Source organism: Oncorhynchus tshawytscha, linkage group LG18 (assembly GCF_018296145.1).
Source record: "Oncorhynchus tshawytscha isolate Ot180627B linkage group LG18, Otsh_v2.0, whole genome shotgun sequence".
Lineage (NCBI taxonomy): Eukaryota > Metazoa > Chordata > Actinopteri > Salmoniformes > Salmonidae > Oncorhynchus > Oncorhynchus tshawytscha.
Window position 1 is genome coordinate 17,365,104 of NC_056446.1, and position 12,103 is coordinate 17,377,206.

The window sequence follows — 12,103 nt, forward strand, 5'->3', positions numbered from 1 at the left end:
GTAAGGATTTATTTCCTAATAATAATAATAATAATGTCAAATTAACACATTTACAGAAAGACCAGTGTGAAGGCCAACTCACAGAAGGGGACATTTTTGAGGCAAGCAAATGTTTTCAGTCTGGAAAAACACCAGGGCTTGACGGTATACCAGTATACAAGTAGAGGTATATCAAACCTTTCATAATTTTGCACGCCCAATTTTTCAGTTTTTGATTTGTTAAAAAAGTTTGAAATATCCAATAAATGTCGTTCCACTTCATGATTGTGTCCCACTTGTTGTTGATTCTTCACAAAAAAAATACAGTTTTATATCTTTATGTTTGAAGCCTGAAATGTGGCAAAAGGTCGCAAAGTTCAAGGGGGGCGAATACTTTCGCAAGGCACTGTACATACATTTTAACTATACATTTTACATATACATTTTAAATATACATTTGACATACATGGTACTTTTATATATAACAACAATATGTTACCAAACAAACTCTTTAAAGGAGGTGTAAAAAAAGAAGGAAAAAAACGTATATTTTTTATTATATGTGTCCTTTAGTAGTGGTTTCTTTGCAGCAATTCGACCATGAAGGCCTTATTCAGTCTCCTCTGAACAGTTGATGTCGAGATGTGTCTGTTACTTGAACTCTGTGAAGCATTTATTTGGGCTGCAATTACTGAGGTGTAGTTAACTCTAATGAACTTATCCTCTGCAGCAGAGGTAATTCTGGGTCTTCCTTTCCTGTGGCGGTCCTCATGAGAGCCAGTTTCATTATAGCGATTGAAGGTTTTTGCGACTGCACTTGAAGAAACGTTCAAAGTTCTTGAAATGTTCCGTAATTGACTGACCTTCATGTCTTAAAGTAATGATGGACTGTCATTTCTCTTTGCTTATTTGTGCTGTTCTTGCCATGATATGGATTTGGTCTTTTACCAAAAAGGTCTATCTTCTGCATACCACTCCTACCTTGTCACAACACAACTGATTGGCTCAAAAGCATTAAGAAGGAAAGAAGTTCCACAAATTACTTTTAACAAGGCACACCTGTTAATTGAAATGCATTCCAGGTGACTACCTCATGAAGCTGGTTGAGAGAATGCCAAGAGTGTGCCAAGCTGTCATTAAGGCTACTTTGAAGAATCTCAAATATAAAATATATTTTGGTCTGTTTAACACTTTTTTGGTTACTACATGATTCCATATGTGTTATTCCATAGTTGAAATGTCTTCACTATTATTCTACAATGTAGAAAATAGTAAAAATAAAGAAAAACCCTGGAATGAGTCGGTGTGTCCAAACTTTTGACTGGTACTGTAAGTTAATGTGTCCCAACACTTTAGGTCCCCTAAAATGGGTGGACTACGTACAAAAAGTGCTGTAATTTATAAACGCTTAATCCGATATGGATGAAAATACCCTCAAATTAAAGTCTGCACTTGAACCTCATTGTATCATTTCAAATCCAAAGTGCTGGAGTATGGACCCAAAACAACAACAAAAAATGTTTCAACCCCTCATTTGTTGCATGCCAAACAATACACAGCCCAGTTTCATATTTTTTGTTTCATCTCTTTGGGTCGACGGCACGATTTGCTAACCTTTGGAATATTCGGGCAGCCCTCCTTCTGTCAGCTATGATTTAGTATCTCTCCCCGAGGTATATTTACATTTAATGTGAGTCAGCGCTTTCCTGATGCACCACTGCCCTGAATGGAAGAAATCAAATGCCATGCATCTCTGAGGGATATTAATCAGCCCGTCTAATTTGGTGTACCCCCCCCGCTGGGACCCTAGAGCCACAGGCTCAGCACTTCCTAATGTCCATGGAAGGTGAGAAAATGTAAACACTCCTTTTATGGGGCACATCAGATTCAGCACGTCAGGGCTGGGCTGCACTTTTCAGGGGCTGGATTACTGAACAAAGAAAAACACATCTGAACTTCCCGTAGAGGTGTTACTTTCACTGAACAACATGTTGTTGCTTACATTCGGCTGTCCTCCATTTTTTTTGGTCTGCCCTTCAGAATAACGAGGAGATTGCAAGTTTGGGTTGTCTGACAAGTTTGTGGGGAAGTGGAAAGATGTATTGTGAGTCATGTAATAAAGACAAACGGGCAGTGTCTAGGGCAACAGTATGCCTCTCAAGATTTAGGCCACTGGCTGATTCTACATATTGATTTTTAGATAATTATCAGTGGAGACAATTATTTCAAACGAACAAGGATCAGACTTGGTCTTCATTAGAAAATAAGGTGTCAAGTCAGATTCCTCCCACTAAATGGAGCTCTCAAATGCCATACCTTGTTTCGTTCCTGAGTTCTAGGCTGGATATAGCAAATGGATGTCTTCCTGTTTTTGAAAATACTACACAATCATACAGGTTTAGTGGTTTAGAGTTGGATTGCATTGTAAAATACGCTAAGGTATGAGCTTCAGATTTGACAGTCCTGCAGTTTTTCATGTGCATATACTGTCTAGTGAAACGTGGAGAACCTTAGGGATGCACCAAAATACTTCAAGCTGGTGCAAACAAATGCTATCATTATACTATGGGCAGAACATTTAAGTCTGGGGAGGGATTGCTCTGAGCAAGAAGGATTTGAAAGAAACAGACTTAGTATTTGCAAATGTAGCACTTTTATTTGCTCAACTTGAAAACAATCCTTAATATGCCAAACCAGTATCTCTATGCACTTTAAACTAGCACATATAATACACACATGATAACACAATGGACTGTTACAGTAATATGAATATGATTCGGCACCAAATAAAAGAGGAAATCTCTGCCTATACATACATCTCTGTCTGGACGGTTTCTATGTATAGTTGTGTTTCATTCCAAGATGTGTCAGTGATCGTATGTGATCGACAGAAAAAACACAGCCGACATCTTACAAGCAAGCATGAGGTTCGGAGCAACAAAAGACAAATAAAGATGATGACGCCGATGTCAGTCAGAAGACACAACATCTTTGCTCCAGCATCGAACTTATAAGCAAATACATTAGACATTTTGTCTCTGCCGGAAACCTCCCATTAAACGATCCCCCATTACCTTCCCTGTGAAAGACCTAATAGCTTGGAGCAGCATTTGGGATGTTATCTAAATGATGGCCATGTGTCCCTACATTTAACTCGAGACTAATTGACTTACTTTCCCTTCTAATTCACACTGGATCTCCTGAGAGTAATATAACAGGCCATTAGCTAGCCAAATCACTGATGGGTATGGGATTGCAACATTTAGTCCAGATGAGGGATGCATTGTATCCCCTGTTCAATGGGGAATTATATTCTCCCTCTGCAATAACTGCCACATAGTGTATTGAGTATTGTAAAAAAAAATAAGACTGCAAGAGCAGCACAGAGCGAGAGGCAAGGACTTGATTCACAGAAGTGTCCGTGAAAATACCACTGTGCCAAAACCAATCTGGCCTTTTTTCTTCAGGTCAATGATTCCTGAAAGCAAATGCTTTTGTCTTCTCTAGACCTCCACATCGTAGATGGGGAACATAAGAATATCAGAGACATCTTCTCCTAGTCATGAAGAGAAACACTCAAAAGAGAAAGCGCTAAAGAAACCTTTGGTTAAAAATACATTTTAAATGCAAGCATACCCCACTGTGAACAAAAACCCTGGTGAACATATTTTATCTGTAGTATTGAACTTGAACTTGTTTTATGTATCCACGCCAAATAGCGTAACTTGTTCTGTCTTTTCTTTTCAGTTCTGTTGAATAATCCATCAGAGGCTTTCTCTTCTCTTTCGATGTCAATCTATTCTTGGCAGGGGATATGTATCTCTAGGCTAACCTTCTTGATGAAATACATGTCTGTCAATCATGTTGGCTGATGATGGAACCTTGTATGACTCTCTCGCAGTATTTGCACTGTCTGAGTTTATATGAGCCAACTGATATAGGCTACAAGTGAATTTTTTCTGCAATCTAAGAGGACACAGTATATGTCTGTCCCTTTATGATACAGTTTTAGACAATACAGTAGTTACTTCTTCATCAAAGAAGATGCCGTTGATATAGGCTACAACTGTATTCCTGATACAGTTTAAAGGGATAGTTTGTCATTCTGGCAATCAAACCCTTTTTTTCTACTTACTCAGAGTCAGATGAAATCCTTCTAGCTGCACCAGTAGAGAACCAGTCATTGCTCTAATGCTAGTTAGCAATGTATCCAGAATTGACCTTCAACTTCCTTCAAACTGCACTCAGACGTAAAAATGGTAGAGTGGAGTAAGTAGAGACATTTTTTACCTTCAGCATCACTCCATCAACATAAATATAGTATTCTTTCTAACAAAGACACTGTATCTATATGTATATATATATATTCAGGATGTGGTGTATCCCTGGAAATAATCAGAATTAATTTAAACATTACAGTTTTGAAAACACAGCTTGTCCAAAAAAAGTGGTCTCTTGGCACAGCTTACTCATTATGGGTTAAGTTGAGCCACGGGATAGGTTAAGTTAAGCCCCCTACAAACTTCTGTACTGAATGAAATATTACCACTACCTTTTTAAAACCATGTCTATATTTATTTCCCCAAACACAATTTAACACAATCACAATCATTTTTTGTCTTTTAATAATTTTAAGGATCATTTAACACAGGCTTAACAAATACCAAGCCCTTTGTACTTAAAAAAAAAGCACTTATAATATAGGCTAGGCCCTGTTGGTACCTCATATCCCAGCGATAATGCCTTCTATTATGCCTGGGAAGAAAACACTTCCATTTTCTAAACTTGCCATTGGCACAACCATTGCCACAACGTACCCCAAGGAAAACATTTTGACTATATTCCCACACAGCTACAAGGATGCACTTTCATGCTGGGTTTAGGACCTCATATTGAAGCTTATAGAGACCCCAACTGATGCATAGAAGATCTTAAAATGATCTACTTTAGTTTAGATACAAGCATCATGAAACATCTAACACAATAAATTAATTTGACTTGTTGAAAATCTGTTTTTTGGACCTAACTTGCTTACCATTTTTTCCATGTGATTTCTTCCTTCGGACTCCATCAAATGATGACCTCTTCCTACATTTTGGTCAAATTATTACTTTTGTGTATGGTTTCCTAGAAACAAGGATGGCTCAACTAACCCTTTTGACTCAACTTACCCCACTCTCCCTTATCCATGAGTTAATTTGACTCTGGGTAAGATTACAAAATGGCTTAACTGCCTAAATGTCTAACTATCTCTTTAAGAGGAGACTGTAGAATCCCTCACCAGAGAAGATGTTGATGTTCTCCAGTTTCTCCTGGACCCTGAGGCGAAGAATGTCCAGTAGGATGTCCTGAAGATGCTCCCCCTTCACCCCCATCCTCTCCAACTGGTGCTCACCCATCATCAGCAGTGGTGGGCCTGGGGAGGGGTAGAGCAAGGAGGCAAGAGAGGTGGTGAGGGGAGGCCACTAGAGTTGGGGACAAAATTATGCCTGTCAATTCAGGCTGGGTACATGGATTTTAAATTGAAAATTGTTTGAATTGCATGATCAACTTTATTTGTGTCAAACAAGAGCTCTGTGTTCGGTATGATTAACAGCAATTGGGAAGATCATTGGAGGAAGTTAATGTTCCATGTCATTTTGTGGTGAACTGTCTGCAGGCATCCGATGCACACAGTACAGGGCTGGAGTAGGCCAGGGATAAAATATCACGTATATTCACAATTTAAACAAATATTTTTTAAGATCATAGCAGTGTATTAATAATGACTGTTATACATGACCATAGCTTGTTTTGTTCTAAGACAAGATTTGGTAAGTAGAGGAGCTACTAAAGATAGTTACCGGATATGTCATGCTTCACGATGGCCAGTTGGAGGACACTCTTTTGGTAGGGGTGCTTCTCCTTGACCCAGTCAAACACGTCCACCATGGTCCAGAGGGAGACCCTTTTAGGGAGGCTCATTGTGGATTTCTAGCATGGGCTGCAATGTATATGCCAGAGGAGGAATAAACAGCACAACAAACTAGTGTAAATTGGAGATTAGCATCACACAATGGATCCTTGGATTACATTCCTCAAAAAGTGGCAACCCACTTTCAGTACATCACTGCATTCTATACCAGAAAGTAGGCTGGTCCTCTTTGAAGTCATGTACAGTAGGTCGATTCATTACTGTCTTTTTATGTATAAATCTCTATAACAAAAACCTCCGTCTTTAGACGTACAAATGACCATGCCCGGTGTTAGGGATGGCTAACTCTGGAGACTCCTTTGGTCTCCACAGAGTTAGGTAAATCTGCTTTTAGTTTGTTCCATACATGGGTTGCAAACAATATACAGAGTTCCCTACAACTAGATGTACTGGTGCCTCTCAGACAGTTCAACATGTTGATTGGGGACATCTTTGCTGAGGAATGGGATTGTTCCTCTTGAGTGTGTTTTGAAATTGTGTATATTTGTATTATGTTGGATTAGTGAATTGTGTATATGCAGGGCTCCCTTGTATAAGAAACCTTGGTCTCAATGGAACTCCCTGCTAAAACAAATGAATACTGCATTCACAAATGTTCTGACAGTGAGATTGTTGCTTTTGTAAATCAACTTCATTTTAGTACTATTTCCTCAGTCATATCACCTAGGTTTCAACCAGTAACTTTTATAGAGCTAAAACTGCATCAATGTTTATTTGGCCTTTACATGCTGTGGGGCATAGTATTGTTTTTGTGATGTTGGATATATAGGAATGTAATTTTCTGATTTAACAAAGAGACTGATCTATGATGGAATGAGCTCCCATATGAGTAATTACTGGACAGCCAGACCAGACAGTGAGAACCTCTGTCCTTGTACAGATGTAATTTGACCGCTCTGTTGCAGGGTGTTAAACGTGTAGTGTATTGAAGGTTTAAAAAGTCTTCTGAAGTTTGTAATTTCCATTTCACACTCGATTTTCCATTACGAAAAACGTATCAACCCCTACAAAAGTGTCCATTAATTATAATCCACATAATTCATATTTCCTGTTACTGCAGGATTATTTTCCTGATGTAGCAAACTGGCTCAAATTAAGATCCACATCTGTATAAGTACGTATCACCAGGAGTTTTTCCTGCCCACATAAAGAAAGCTCTAACCACTCTGAAATGTTGCAGTAACATCTTCTCCCCGGAGCTATAGGGGCAGTGGGATTAGATCTGTATACAAACCTCACGACAACCTGTATGAAACAATCTGAGCAGAGAAGCACCTTTCTTCATCAGTCTTGCTACTTTCCAGAAGGATTACATCACCATCTTCCTGATCTGACCAGAATGAAACCACATAATCTGACCCAGTGCATTTCTGACTGGTGTGTAATTCGATGTTTTGTGTGATTCAAAGTCTGGAGTATTTAATTTCTTACAATACACCCGGGTTAATCACATGATACTGGAGAGATAGGATCTAAGTCGTGAAAAAGACATCCTGTGCATATTGACCATTACTCCCAACCCCAAATCTCCCCTTGGGCAGTTCCCTTCTGTTTGTTTTCACAAACTCTTGGAGAGTAGACCACGGACCAGATGGAGTATGAGGTTTGGAGTCAATTTCGCTTAAGACTGACCTAATCAAATACTATATATCAGTTTTAGAGTAAAGCTCTGCGGGCCTGGAATGTTATAGGAAAAAGGTTCAATAAACATTATATGGGTTGGTGGAATAAAGATACAGAGAGAAGGTAAGAGGAGAAGGAGGGAAAATGAGAGGGAGATGATAGTACGTTTCTATGTGAGGAGGTGCATACAGTAGGTTCCCCTTGCTCAGCTAATTAATCAAACGTGCCAAGTAATTGAACATACCTTAAACAGATGTTTAATGTTTTGAAGGACCTGGGTATACAAGAAGTGTATATATATTACAGACAGTCTTTTGCCAACAGAACTCCCAGTGGGTTTTTACTGAACAACATTAGGCCCAATGTGAGAAATACACCACCTAGTGGTGATATGCAATATCACAGAACATTCACCTCCCAAATTCTACTACTGACGGTCATTCAATAACGTTACATTGTACGTTCAAGCGCGACACAGGTATACATTTAATTAACCTTTCACTGCAGTGGGCTAAATCAGGGTCCCACAGAGTTTTTCTTGGTAGTCCTAAACAAATCTGCTTTGAAACAAAAGAATACACCTCATACACATGGTTATGGGCTTAGAAAAAAGAAGACACCTGTACCATGTCAGATATAGAGTTGAAATATATTCCCATAAAATGGGGGGGGGGGACTATGTACAAAAAGTGCTGTCAATTCTAAACGGTTCACCCAATATGGATGAAAATACCCTCAAATTAAAGCTGCACTTTAACCTGGTAGTCTTTGTATAATTTCAAAAATCATGTGCTGGAGTACAGAGCCAAAACAACAACAAAAAATGTCCCTGTCCCAATACTTTTGGAGCTCGGTGTAGACATGGTTTTAAAAAGATAACCTTAGTGGTAATATTTCATTCAATACAGGCAAATGCTTAACTTTGTGGTCAAAACTGTAATGTTTATATAAATTCTGAATATTTTCAGGGATACACAACACCCTGAAATATATGTAGACATCATTTTTTCCCTTGATGGAGTGGTGCTGGATGTAAAAAGGGCTCAACTTAACTAAGTTACCCCACTCCCTCTAAAGTAATGGCATATGCCATTCACCGGAAATGTATTGAACTGCACTAAAAACCGATAAAGGTCTAAAAGTGATGAAACCAAATCGGTAGTCTTTGTTTACAAGTGCCACTAGTATACAATCTACTGTAAACCCTACCACGTCGTGTTTGTAAAGTAAACCTGGCTCTGGTAAGGCAGACTTGAGTAGGCTAGTCCTTGTCGATGTCCTGCTTTCACTATCACTATTCACTATCTACTAGGCTAGAAATTCATAATAGTTAAAGTAAAAGTTGTTGTAGTGTTTAATCAAGTACAGTTCATCGTTTTATCGGCAGTCAGATCTTACCTGCCCAACCCTATCTGTGTCTGTCACGCCCGCGTCCTGCGCACCTGGTTGGAGGAAGAACCGCTACTCGAGGGCGGCCTCGTGGGGAAGGAACTCTAACTAAAATGTGATCTTGGACCACAGCCATATTCATCCAAATAAAAATCGCATTTCAAGCAGAGGCAATAAAGGCTATTTTATGACGGACATGCTTTAATTTAGGCTATTTATATACTGGGCCCACAGAGTCATGTTTTCAAAATAGGCCTAAAGACAGAAATTATTCTAATATTTTTTCAGACGAATTACTTTCGATTAAGAATAGTTTATTTTCCTCTGACGATATTGAACTATCTATAATGTATGTATCTTATGAGGAATTAGGATGGTAGTCTTTGTAGGATCTGTAGAGATATATTGCGCCTTTTCTGTAGGCCTGACGTGCCATGCTTAAATGCCCAGAGGAGGGCGCATTTGTTCAGAAATATGTTTAAAAAAGTTTTACCGCGGTACAAAATGTATACTGGACCCTGCCCCGGGCGCATGAATTGAGAAACTAGATACTATATAGAATGAGATACGAACACATCTAATCAGAGTTGTCCAGGAAGCGGTATTCGTCACATCGTACTCTCCATGCGTCCACTACAATTTTTAAACAGGGATTAATTCACCCAAGCATCACAGACTGGCTGTTGCACGGATCTCCACCCTGCGTTTATCTGCTGAGAGAGACTTCAGTGAATTGTCTTATGTTGAGAGGAAACATTTATTGAGATTTCAGTTCATTGGCAAAACATGCACCCTTTTTAGATAACATTTTGAGATGTGCATCTGTAATACTTTGTAGTCAGAACGTCGACAAGGTGAGTGACAAACTTTTCGAAATGTTGCATCAATTTCTGTCGTGTAATTGTGACACCTGTTCTATGAGTTATTTGAAAAAATCAACAGAGTGAACCTGAAATGCATTTATACCCGCGGACCTTCTTACATTCATGTATGTCCATAGATACATTATTTTCAGTATTTTTGCATCATGACTTTGAAATTGCAAAAAAAGATAAACGAGACAATTCACCTGTAGTCTCTTCATAATGACATCTGAATTAAATTATTGTATGGACACGTTATTTTACACCTGTGCTCTGGTATCCAAAAAAATAACGGGTCTGTGTTTCTCGTTGACTTCATGCCAAGAAAATGCACATCCAAAACCACTGAACGTTTTTTGTTCTATATTTCTCCATTCATGGGTGAAATGTTCGCATGTTTAATTAACTGGGAAATGGGTTAATTCCCCACGGATGGATGGACACGGGATGTCTCTATAAAGGTTTCCGCTGATGTGAGACTTCTGAGACCACATGTACTGCTGACCCAGTGCACTCTGCAGAGAGACGCCACTCAGCTGTGAGGTGCACCCGAGGACATTGGACATTTTAATTGTTTTCTCTCCTTTAGATTCCATCACTCTCCAAGTATGCTGGTTTTCAGTGCGTCTAGTCTATTCAGACCTACCTGGCTGGCAGAGAGAAGGCAAATATTACAATGGCATAGTCATAGCCCACAGTGTGGCTTTTTGTCACAGTGATGGATGGAGAGCTCTGTCTTCTCCCTTTGCCTATAGGGACTTTATTTTTCATGATACATAATGACCTCGTGGAGATTGGACATGCTCAAGGGTTTGTTCCTGTATTTGAGGAGACATCACAAGGCGCACACATTGCCAAGTAAAGCAAACTCCATGGAGGAGTTGTACTGTAGCTTCCTACCGCAGAGGAAAAATACCATGGTGGGAACCTATCAGTGCCCTGCCTCTGGGGAAAAACACACAGAGATGTGAATGAAGGCAGGATGGAAGGGGTGTACATTCTCATAGTCCTGCATGGGGTGACCATGATCAGGGATGGTGTTAGCATACTGTACAGGTTTCCTAGCAGCCTGGTTCGGTAATGGCTGTCTGCCCCCTATCCAAAAATGTCAACTGACACTCCCTCTGCGTAATGAAAAAGGCCAGATTGAACTCTTTTTAATGACTTTGTTCAACAGTCCCACATCCGTCTCTGTATTCACTATCTATTCTCTATTACGGAGTTATTAATGACCTACTCCCCACCCACTAAAGTACAAATGGCACTGTTTTCTCAGCCATAGCATACTGTACATGTACATGCACCTTTCTCCTAAATCTAGTGGATTATTATAATATTTTATGAGGTACTAGTTTATTTCCTGCTGCTACTTGTTCATAGGGTGAGGAGTCCATAGGTCTGCCTCTGCTGTGGCCCAGGAATGTGGGAGTGCTTCTCTCTCTCACAGCTGTTCAGATGGGAATGTTCGCTCTCTCTCTCTCTCTCTCTCTCTCTCTCTCTCTCTCTCTCTCTCTCTCTCGCTCTCTCTCACTCTCTCTCACTCTCTCTCACTCTCTCTCTGACTACAGTCTGATTTATGGCACTAGATGGCAGCACAGGAGGCTTTGAATCCTCTACATTCTTGTCATTGATTATTATAATTCAACCCATGCCCCTTGCTTTATGTTTTAGATTCTCTGCTGTTTGCTTTAGAGACAAAAGTTATGACCTTGGTGTTGTATTCCATGCTAAAAAGATAAGGTAATAGATTGGTAAGGATACTTGTAATAATATGTAGTAGTCTGAGAGACAGGTACAGTGCTCGACCGACGGCCCTACATCCACACTTCAATTTCAAGTTAATAACGAACGCTTTGACACTGACAGTCTGCCACATTAGTGAGATTTGAGATTGTTAGCCATGGCGTATAAGAGACAGATCACTCAGATCAATGTTGGAAACAAGAGTGGGGAGATATAGAGCTTGATAGAATGTAATAAGTCAGCTTTGTCCTGCCAGAGGTTTTACTGGAACATTTCATATATTCATGCAATCTGGAGTGCATTCATTGCAAGTATTTTTTCTCTCCCCTAAAGCAAAGACAGTGACTTCATCCAAGTAGTTCATAATCAGAACAACAGGCAAAGGGGGGGAGGGGCATGGCAGTGGCACACTAAATCTAAAATAGGCCAGTAGAATAGAGCGGTGGTCTGGTCTCTTTAGTGCTCCTGAGCTGCTATGGACTGCCAGACCATTACAGCCTGATTGTAATAGCTGTTATTACACTGGAAGGTA

At 39.6% G+C, this 12,103-nt stretch overlaps 2 protein-coding genes across 4 annotated transcripts in view; one reads left to right on the forward strand and one right to left on the reverse strand.

Annotated features, from left to right (window-relative positions):
• Positions 1 to 2,641: 2,641 nt before the first annotated feature.
• LOC121839932 (sterile alpha motif domain-containing protein 12-like) lies at positions 2,642 to 9,056 on the reverse strand. Of its 2 annotated transcripts, XM_042300518.1 has the most exons (4): positions 8,975 to 9,056; positions 5,823 to 5,962; positions 5,261 to 5,395; positions 2,642 to 4,217 (listed from the first exon to the last, which is right to left on the reverse strand). In XM_042300518.1, exons 2-4 carry the CDS (start codon positions 5,941 to 5,943, stop codon positions 4,213 to 4,215), a joined length of 261 nt encoding a protein of 86 aa, XP_042156452.1. In that variant the 5' UTR covers positions 5,944 to 5,962; positions 8,975 to 9,056; the 3' UTR covers positions 2,642 to 4,212. The 2 variants fall into 2 exon arrangements, with proteins under 2 accessions (XP_042156452.1, XP_042156451.1); XM_042300517.1 differs by having other exon boundaries at positions 2,642 to 5,395.
• A 406-nt stretch (positions 9,057 to 9,462) lies between these two features.
• The window catches only part of LOC112217341 (scavenger receptor class A member 5), a 46,512-nt gene continuing 43,871 nt past the window's right edge, over positions 9,463 to 12,103 (forward strand). For both annotated transcript variants that reach the window (XM_042300720.1, XM_042300721.1), the window contains exon 1: positions 9,463 to 9,819. The gene's annotated coding sequence lies outside the window, so the exon portion shown is untranslated. The remainder of the gene's footprint in view (positions 9,820 to 12,103) is intronic.

Excerpts from the sequence above, each read along its gene's own strand:
- LOC121839932 (XM_042300517.1), bottom strand. The coding sequence starts at position 5,943 with ATGAGCCTCCCTAAAAGGGTCTCCCTCTGGACCATGGTGGACGTGTTT. Across the intron at positions 5,396-5,822 it reads CGTGAAGCATGACATATCCG|GCCCACCACTGCTGATGATG; the intron begins GTAACTATCTTT and ends ACCCCTCCCCAG.